The 10,017-nt window shown below is 32.2% G+C and overlaps 1 protein-coding gene and 1 long non-coding RNA gene across 3 annotated transcripts; both read left to right on the top strand.

Moving 5' to 3' along the window:
* The first annotated feature begins 224 nt into the window (after positions 1 to 224).
* On the top strand, positions 225 to 4,482 carry LOC107945958 (probable RNA helicase SDE3). 2 transcript variants are annotated; one of them, XM_016880132.2, is made up of 5 exons: positions 225 to 517; positions 1,243 to 2,074; positions 2,162 to 2,329; positions 2,554 to 4,011; positions 4,116 to 4,482. In XM_016880132.2, the coding sequence occupies exons 2-5, from the start codon at positions 1,289 to 1,291 to the stop codon at positions 4,281 to 4,283; spliced, it is 2,580 nt and encodes an 859-aa protein (XP_016735621.1). In that variant the 5' UTR covers positions 225 to 517; positions 1,243 to 1,288; the 3' UTR covers positions 4,284 to 4,482. The 2 variants fall into 2 exon arrangements, with proteins under 2 accessions (XP_016735621.1, XP_016735622.1); XM_016880133.2 differs by having other exon boundaries at positions 234 to 517; positions 1,271 to 2,074.
* Positions 4,483 to 5,601: 1,119 nt separating this feature from the next.
* On the top strand, positions 5,602 to 7,319 carry LOC107945959 (uncharacterized). Its single transcript, XR_001696786.2, has 2 exons — positions 5,602 to 5,727; positions 6,379 to 7,319. It is a non-coding gene; the product is annotated as an uncharacterized lncRNA (long non-coding RNA).
* Positions 7,320 to 10,017: the final 2,698 nt, after the last annotated feature.

Raw genomic sequence — 10,017 nt, 5'->3', positions numbered from 1 at the left:
ATATGAACACAATGAGTTGGGCTGAATTTACTTTTTCTTTAATTGGGTTAGATTAGATAAAAAATTAAACTCACTTTTCAAGTTAAATCAAATTCAAACTTAAAAAATTGACCTAAATATTATATATAGAATTAATCCAAACCCGATTTGAGTGTTTTAAGGTGAATAATAATAAAATAATAATTAATAATAATAACAACTGTTTTCTTTTCCTTTTATTTTTAGAATAACTTCATTCCTAAGTAGTAATTGGAAAGGCAACAGTTTTCTTTTTCTTTAAATTTTTTTAAATAATCAATTTAGTGTTCTTCAACTCCGCAAGGCTAACCCTTTTCCAGATTTCTCATCAAATTTCACTTCCCTACTCGAAATCTTCAAAACAGCAAATTTCTCACTCTAACTCTTAGTTTAAAGTGTTCCTCAGTAGAGTGGGTTTTCTTTCTTTCTTTGTTTTTTCAAATAAAGTCCCCGAATTTCTTCACTTCTTATTCCAACTTTGCTGTGTTTTTAATCAAAGGTGGGTACTTTACTACTTGTCAATTCGTTTTGTCTTATTTTTTATATGAATTATTTCATGTTTAATTGTCATTTGGTTTCGTTTTATTTTATATATGAATTACTTCATGTTTAATTCTCTTCTACTTATATTTTAATCCATTTTGTTTTGTCAAAAATAGATTTTTGTCTTTTTAAATTTTTTTATCATTTTTTTAATTTTTTTAAAAACATATTTTCCTTCTTGGGATGATTGTCTCTATTTTCTCATTTAGAATCTCGTTTATCACTGATGAACCATACTGTGTTGAAACTTGGAATAATATGTACACCATTGAACTTGTTTGATCACTGTTTATGATGCATGAAAGCTGTGCAAATGCTAAACACCCTACTTGAATTAGATTAACAATCTACAATACTATGTCAATCCATTAGGAATTACTACAAATGCTGGTTAAATCAAGTTTAGATATAGGATTATGTATATGTATATATAGTTATTTCTTGGAAGTATAAATCTTTTCAATTGCTCACAGTATATCATGTTTCATTGGCCGAATTTTGTATACTTTAAAAGCGATTGCAGATTAATGTTTGTAATATAGAGTAATATTGGTAGTCTTGCATCGCGATAGGTAATGATCTTTGTTGTCTAGGGTACTTGGACCAGGTTATGGTTAAGTGGAAAATGTATGTTGTAATCTTGGATATTTTGATTGTTAATGGGGTTTACAATTCTTTAAGGTTTGATACTTCTCTGGATCTTTGATAGCATCAATATCCATTAACGATGAATTCGGGTTGGAACGATGGTTGGGGTGATGAATGCTCGGTCATAAGTGATAAAGGTGAGATTGGGTTTATTGACTTTGCTGATGATAAGTCCGTGCAAAGTTATGACATAAATGAAGAGGGGCCGGTTATTATCTCAGTTCCATTTCCTTTCTCTCAAGGGAAGCCTCAATCCGTTCTTGTTGGCCAAACTTCAAAGTGGCCGATTACTTTAGAGAACACTATTGACGAGCCTGTAGAACTTTGGGGAGTAAGGATTTTCTGCTCAAATCCGGAAGATTCGTTTACTTTGTCTCTCATGGAGCCACCTTCAGCTGATTCAAAGTCAGAACAAAGCCAAGGATTCTTAGAAGGATTCTCTCTTGAGGATCGAGTACTTCAATCCCGGGAAACTCTTACCATTTGGCTGTCTTGCAATCCGAAAGACATGGGTTTGCACACAACTGTAGTACACTTTGATGTAGATGATAATAGGATTGAACGAGTAGTGTTTCTATTGGCTGAAGATAATGTCTCCCAATCTCTCGCTTCTACTAAGCCTTACAGGAGAGCTCCAAGAAGAAGAAATCACTTTGCTGTTGACGAGTATGTGGTTTCCTCTCGCCCAGCTAAGCCAAAAACCCGTGGATACAAATCTAAGCTTGATGAATATCCAATCCCGAAACATATCAGAGAGTTATTAGGGAATAAGCATGTGCCTGATATTCTTGCAGAAGGTTTGACGAAGGAGAACTATGCTGGTTTCTTCAGTACATTGCTTGTAATGGAAGAGCTGCATTTAGAGGTTGCTATTGATGATTGATGTGTGAAGATGTTAATATTTATATGGTCCTTGTTATGTTTGTTTATAACTCCATTCGTTTCATTTCAGGAAGAAATGAGGTCTCATAACATGGAATGTGTCATGATGAGGAGGAAAGGACCGCAATTCGTAGCTCTTGAAGTACCCGGATTAGCTGAGAAGAGGCCTTCACTTGTACATGGTGATCATATTTTTGCGAAGATTGCCTCCAATGGTTCAGATTCTCCAGTATATCAGGTATGCTCTTTCTTTCGAGAGAACTTTGATTGGTGATGTGTGCTGAAACCTGTTTGGGATGCTAAACAAATAACCATATTTGAGATTATAATTGATTGTCCTGGATGGTTTCTTTGAGAGCTGTAATAGCCAAGTCAACCAGATAAGTTCTGGGGGTATTCACTATTGTTGTTATTGCATTCTTTGATCTGAACTTTTGCGGATTGCTTTTTGGGATGTTTCAGGGCCACATCTATCGTGTTGAGGCTGATGAAGTACTCTTGAGATTTGCAAGCCAATTTCACACCCTTCACCGGGACGGAAACTTATACAATGTTCACTTCACATATAACCGGGTGAATATGAGGAGGTTGTATCAAGCTATTGAAGCTGCACAGACTTTACAAGACAATCTTCTGTTTCCATCAGAATCAACCAAACGGACATTGGTTAAAAATGCTCCGATTGTGCCTTGTACCGGCACACTGAATGTGGAACAGATACATTCTGTCGAGATGATACTTGCTTGCAAGGGAGCTCCTCCCTATGTGATTTATGGCCCTCCTGGCACCGGTAAAACCATGACTTTGGTGGAATCAATTCTACAGATATATATGACAAGAAAAAATGGTCGGATTCTAGTATGTGCGGCTTCAAATAGTGCTGCGGATCATATATTAGAGAGACTTATCAGTAATGAGAATGTGAAAGTTAAAGAGAGCGAAATATTTAGGCTAAACGCTACTAGTCGTCCCTATGAGGATGTTCCACTTGATCATATTCGCTTTTCCTACTTCGAGCTGTCTGTTTTCAAGTGTCCTCCTTTGGAAGCTCTCAACCGCTATAGGATTATCATATCAACTTATATGAGTTCAACTCTACTTTATGCAGAAGGTGTGAATCGTGGCCATTTCTCCCACATTTTCCTTGACGAGGCTGGCCAAGCCTCGGAACCAGAAAGCATGGTTCCTATAGCTAACTTTTGCCGAAAGGAAACGGTTGTAGTCCTTGCTGGAGACCCAAAGCAGCTTGGTCCAGTTGTTTTTTCAAAAGATGCGGAGTCTCTTGGATTGGGAAAATCTTATCTTGAAAGGCTTTTCCAGTGTGAATCATACTGCAACGAAGATGCTAATTTTGTAACAAAGTTGGTTAGGAATTACCGTTGTCATCCAGCAATTCTCGATCTCCCTTCAAGGCTTTTCTACAAAGGCCAGCTGATTGCATGTAAAGATGATAAATCTTTCTCAATAATTTCAAATTTGGATTTCTTTCCAAATAAAGAATTTCCGGTCCTATTCTTCGGTATCCAGGGATGTGACGAGAGAGAAGGCAATAATCCGTCATGGTTTAACAGAATCGAAGTAAGCAAAGTTGTTGACATCATCAATAAGTTAAGAGGAAGCTCCGGTCTAAACGAGTCAGATATTGGAGTAATAACACCATACCGCCAGCAGGTTCTCAAGATCAAGAAAGTGCTCGAAACCTGGGACTTGCTAGATGTAAAAGTTGGCAGTGTTGAACAATTTCAGGGCCAAGAAAGGGAAGTCATTATTGTGTCTACGGTAAGATCAACAGTCAAACACAATGAGTTCGACAGAACTTACTGTCTGGGATTTCTAAGCAATCCAAAAAGGTTTAATGTTGCGATTACCCGGGCCAAATCATTGCTCATCATTGTCGGAAATCCACACATCATTTGTAAGGTATAAATGCATATATGCCCTAATTCGAGTTCAGATTTTTACGGAGATCATCATTGAGCAGTTAAACATTTCAGAAATTGATGTGTTAATGTTGAAATTTGCAGGATCCTTACTGGGAAAAACTGTTGTGGCATTGTCATGAAAATAACTCATATCAGGGCTGCCCCCCACCAGAAAGGGTGAACCATGAGTTTGAAGAGTCATGTTCTGAGACTGGATTAAGTAACGAAGTAGAAGGTTCAGGTTGGAATGATGGGACATGGGATTGTTAATATGAAGCAAAAGCTGGTCTCGACTATGTTGCTTGGATTTTTTTTGTTCTTAAAATTTTTTCTTGAAATGTTTGCATACTAAACTTGTGTTCGACGTGTACCTGTACATGGAAAAGCTTAGAAAGTGAAATATCAAACGCAGTCGTATTTTGACATTCACGTTTATGTCCGAGTAATATAGCTTTTGGGTTGTAATTAATGATGATATTTAGAATAGTTTTTTATAGCAAATCATATTCATATTGGACAGGAGGCTTAGAGAGCAACATTAAAACCATGTTTACAACTGTTTGATATATATGTCTAAAACTACCTATAGTTAGGAGGATCAATAGGAGGATAAATGCATTTTAACGTGTTTGAACCCATATCTTTCTACATTTGAATAATGTCAATGTTAACGATCTAGGATTTAGTTGGTAAATTTACTCACTTTTTTGTTAGCAAAATTCATTTTATTGATCTTAAAAATGGTAAACTATGGTCGCAAAATAAAAACCTACCATATTAAATTTAGACAATCTCACTAATTTTAAAGACAAGCAAAAAAGATAACAATATCATGCTTTTAAATTTTCCTTTAAAATAAGCTTGAAAGTTTTTAATTGGAACAACAGAGGTAATGGCTTGAAGACGAATACAAAAAAGACTAATAAATGAAGTCATGAAGATATGGCAAGCGAAGGGATGAAGATGATGATAGAGTTGTGCAGTAATGGTGATGAGCTGCATGAGCCAAGGGGTAATGGGTGCACCATTGGATTGTATGAGAGATTATACCAAGTCTCGTAGTTCGGGAATTTGGAGTAATGTCAAGTGCTAATGGGAATGCATTCAATCTATTGGTGCTACCTTCTTTCATCCATCAACTCTAATAAGGCTACTATTCTTCATCCAGGTTGTTTGAAACTTTTTAATTGCGTGAATTAAATTAAAAAAACACACACACACACACACACAAATTATTTATATTTTGAAATGTATATTTTAAAATACATTATTTGGAAGAAAGTTTTTCAATTTTTTTTTACATCACTTTCTCTTTCTCATCAGTTGATTGGATCAGCAAAAGAAAAGAAAAGCTACTATCAAGTTCTGCTTCCCATATACAAATAGTTGTGGTTTATTAGATAGAGTGTTAGTATTATTGAATTGCATTAATTTGTTAGTATAGAATAATTAGATATTTGAGATATAGGCTAATTTCTAAAAGTGGTAAAATTAGTAGGGTCAATATCTAAATAGTGAGAAAATAGATTTAGTTCATATAAGGGGTTTAAAAGGTTATTAAGCCAAAGGTATCTTAGCAATTAGACCATAGGTTTGAAAATTGAGGAGGGGACAATTACTCCAAAATCATTTTCACGATACTTAAAATTTTCTACTCAAAATTTCTCTCAATTTCAACTTCAATTCTTGATTTCAATCTTTCAATTCCAACAAGGTAAGCAATATTTTGATAATTTCTTTCATTTGGTCAAATGTTTTAAGCTTGATTCAACATTTCTCCTTTCAAAAATTACTTCCACGTCAATCTGGAGAGGTTTTGGGAATTTAATGATTCTTGATGAAAATTTATTTGAGATTTAATGTTTTGAGGTTCTGAAGATAATTTAAACTACTAGGAATCAATATTTCTTCAAGAAAATCAAGCATGTTCTCTTTTCCTTGTCAGTTAGGTTAGTTTTAAGCTAAAGAGAGAAAACTTTGATTTTGTGTTTTTGTGTAGTTTTCAAATTAAATTCAAAGTGTTTTTGAGATTCGAATGTTATTAGAACAAAGAATTTCTAATTCAATTAGAGTTCTAGTCAAGCTTTAGTGAGTTACCATTAATGAGTTCTACAGAGAGAAAATGAGAAGAGTTAGGTTCTTGATAATTTCTAGGTGAGTTTTGGTCTTTGGATTATAGTTAAACCAATAGAAATCAAATTTAGCAAGGTTAGGTTAAGTATAAAATAATTCTCTTATGAGATTTTTGGAAGCGACATGAGCCTCTCGGTTTTTCTTCATATTGCATCATCTTAATAACTTTAGTGTTTTAATTGTTGATTAATGTTTTACAAACTTATTTTTATTGTTTTGGTATGAATTGAAGCTAAGGAGGTTGGCGAGGCCTCTAAAGCTTATGGGAATGAGAAAGTAGGAGAAGCGTGACAGTTTCGGTTTTTACTCTTTAATTTTTTATTTTACTTTGTATTATCTTAAGCTGAATGCTTAGGTTGTTGAATAAACTATATGATTAAGATGATTTTTGGTTGAATAGAATTGGTTAAGATGCTTAATGAAATTATTAAATATGTTTTAATTGTTTAAACAATTTTGAAATGTGTTCGGATATAGTTGACATGTCATAAGATATTAAGCTTTTTAATCTTGTGTGTATTGTTGGGTTTGTTTAATGTACCCAAGAGTTAGTATGTTTGGAGAATATATTGATCGAGACTTATGTATATTTTGGTGTGTTTAGAGGGTACATTGTTGTGCTTTGTATATTTTTGTAATGTGTTTGGTTGAAACGCATGAAATTTTTGTTATTCTATATGGTGTGTCTAGATTTATCTTTGTATCTAGACAAAATTTTCATGTTTGATTAATAGAGACTATGCTCTAATGATGTTTAATGTTGTAAATGTTACTTAAATATGAAATGGAATATGATATTGCAAATGAGCGTTGACTTCATGATATTGATGAGATTTGCTTAATAATGAAATGATGGATATTGATGAAATGTTATGATGCTTTAACGTTAAGTTCATGTTATTAACTAATATGTTTTTGACTAATGTAATATATAAATTATTATTGGAAACTTTTAAAGCATCATTAAGCTTGATGGCAGATATTTGGTCTATGTGCAGGTTCCAATTAATTCAGAAGTGTTGTTTGATCTTGGATAGCATTCTTAAGTCAAATCTCATATGCTCTATGACTTTTGTAAAGGCTTTTGTACTCGATTGTAATGTTTTGTTTTTTGTCGGGGTCGAAAAATTTCGGTTTTGACTCGATTTTTTTTAATTGAATCGTTTCGTAAAATTAAATTAAAGAGTTTATGAGATAAATATGGAAATAGAGAGGAGAATCATTAATTAAATTATTAGTAAAGTTAGTAATTATTGCAAAAGGATTTAAGTGTGAAGGTAGCAAAATTTAAGGAACTTGAGAAGGGATTAAATGAAGACCTTGAATGTAATTTGGCCATTACTTAATTTAAGTTAGTGGATGGTGTTGTTATAAACCATAGATCTCCATTAGTTTTTCTTATGTTAAGTTTAACCCTTAGATATGGATGTGTATAAAATATAAGCCTTTATTCTAATAGAAATTTATGAAGGATGAAAGAACAAGTTTCTCCACTAAGCTCTTTCCCAAACGGTTCATGAAACAAAGAAAGGAAAAAGGAAAATCCTCTATGCGTCTTCTCACTGCCGTGAGCTCCTCCACAAAAGATAAGAAATTCTTGCTTGAATTTAGTTAAATTAATGGCTTTAAATGATAGACTTGAACATAGAAATTGAAAGGAAAATGTTTAAATGGATGTTGTTGGATGCTTATAAAGTTTAGAGAGATAAAGCTTTGATAATGTGTTTTTAGACTTACTTATTGATAGAAAATAATTTAGTACTAGGTAAGTAAACTAAAAATGAAGTTAAAATCAAGCTTCGTTAAGGATTGTTTTTTTTGTAGCACTCCGCACCTAATTTGATTATTGAATTCGAGTACGAGATATTGCATTACGTTGTTGGAGTAATTCAAACTACTTTGATTAATTTAATCAACTTTAAATGAAAAATATGACTTGATTTCATATTTTATATGCCATTATGCATTTAATCATGATTAGTTGGGCCCACATGTAGTGACCTAGGGTCGTATAGGATCAAGTGCAAAGTCAATATTCAAATCTAAACTCAAATTATTAAAATTGAAGAGTTTGTCTCGAGACATGCTTTCCCTGTGTTTTTTTTCTTTGAAGTATGGTGTCTCATAATAATAGGGTATATGCTCGAGACAATAATTCTTATTTTTGGAGACTTGCCTCTTGCTATTTTGAATCCTTAACTTCGATATTTGTTATCTTAAGATAATAATTCTCATATCTCAAAACATGTTCAATATATCTCAAAATCATTACTTAAAACATTCCAACATTTTAATAACCTAACAAAGTTAAACGAGTAAACTAACATTTATCATGCATAATAAATTATAACTCAAACAATTGAAACTCGTGAAAGAGAACCTTATAGGTCCATTTCTAATTGAGCATACCAAATCGGCCAAACTGACATTTAATCACCAAAATTAGTCTGGGAACATCCATTAACTATAACGAAAGAGCACACACTTAGTACAAGCTTAAAGTATGTTTATATATTTATATAAATTTTTACTCTTAACATACCATGTCTAGGTATAATATTAATTAAAGTTTTTCTAATCTCACACAAATTGTTATGAAAGCTGTCGCGGTCATTAAAATATTTATATCTCAATTTACATGATTCGAAAATTATGTTCCGTCTTTTGTTCTTGAAACTAAGCTCGATGAAGTTTCTACCATGAAATTTTTGGAATTTTTATTTAATCCAATTGACACAGTTTATTCTTTAAATCTTTCCCTGTTCTGTTGCTAGATAGCACTAACCCTTCTTCACTAAAAATCTATTATCTTTCAGTATAAGTCTCGTATTAAAATACTGTTTGTTTCTTTTGAAAATAGGCTCATTAATATTTTATCCATATAAATTTCATCTCCTAAACATTTTTGTACAATTTATAATGATTTTTCAAAATTAGAATAGGAAAACCCGAATCATTCTGACCTTGTGCCAAATAAATTATTATATCACACAATCTTCAATTCCGTTGCTTATAATGTTTCTTATATGTGAAACCAGGCTCAATACTAGTTAATTCCATATTTTATTTAACCTCTAATTCGAACTCTACAATTTTTGGCGAATTTTCAAATTGAAACCATTGCTTCTGTCCAAAACTGTTTAGTGCTAATATTTACTTTTTCAAGAATCTTTGCATTAATTTTCATTTTGTCGCACATAACCATTATAATTTTAATTATCATCCAATTTAATATTTATATCTCACTTATCATCAACATATAGCTTTAAAATAACTTATCTTATTTCAATTATAAATTTCACAACTTTTACAATTAATCCTTAGCATAATGAGAATTCATCATCTAATATAATTTCACTATAAAATCATTTTGTAACTAATTCACTGACACTTAACATTTCATTTTAAACTTTCTAACATAATACTATTTCTCACACAAACTTTTGTACACTTTACAATTTAATCATTTTCCTACTACTTCATCGTACTAATTTAATTCATACATATTATTTGCACATTCACAATTAATTTTATCAATTTAGTATACTCTATACTTGGTTTAAATTAAATAAAATAGAAATATTGAGGTACTTAGCTCAATTGCTTGTATTCTTTACAATTCCTTATTTTCTCTCTCCTCTAAGACAGCCATGGATGCTTACCTTATAGAATTGATATAGCTACTACTCTTTTCTATTAATTTCATCTTCTACTTATAGAGAAAATTTGAAGGTTGGAGCTCAATTGGCTAAGAAATGGTAAAAAGAATTAAATTGAAAGAAAAACAAAACTTAAGTTAATAGCCATGGTGGGTAACGTGAGAACCATGGGGTGATGGCTGATTTATAGTCCTTTTTCCTTCATTTATCTC

Source organism: Gossypium hirsutum, chromosome D11 (genome assembly GCF_007990345.1).
Source record: "Gossypium hirsutum isolate 1008001.06 chromosome D11, Gossypium_hirsutum_v2.1, whole genome shotgun sequence".
NCBI lineage: Eukaryota > Viridiplantae > Streptophyta > Magnoliopsida > Malvales > Malvaceae > Gossypium > Gossypium hirsutum.
The sequence above is the reverse complement of the archived record's forward strand: the minus strand, read 5'-3'. Positions and strand labels throughout refer to the sequence as shown.

Excerpts from the sequence above, each read along its gene's own strand:
- LOC107945958 (XM_016880132.2), top strand. The coding sequence starts at position 1,289 with ATGAATTCGGGTTGGAACGATGGTTGGGGTGATGAATGCTCGGTCATA. Across the intron at positions 2,075-2,161 it reads TGGAAGAGCTGCATTTAGAG|GAAGAAATGAGGTCTCATAA; the intron begins GTTGCTATTGAT and ends GTTTCATTTCAG. Across the intron at positions 4,012-4,115 it reads ATCCACACATCATTTGTAAG|GATCCTTACTGGGAAAAACT; the intron begins GTATAAATGCAT and ends TGAAATTTGCAG.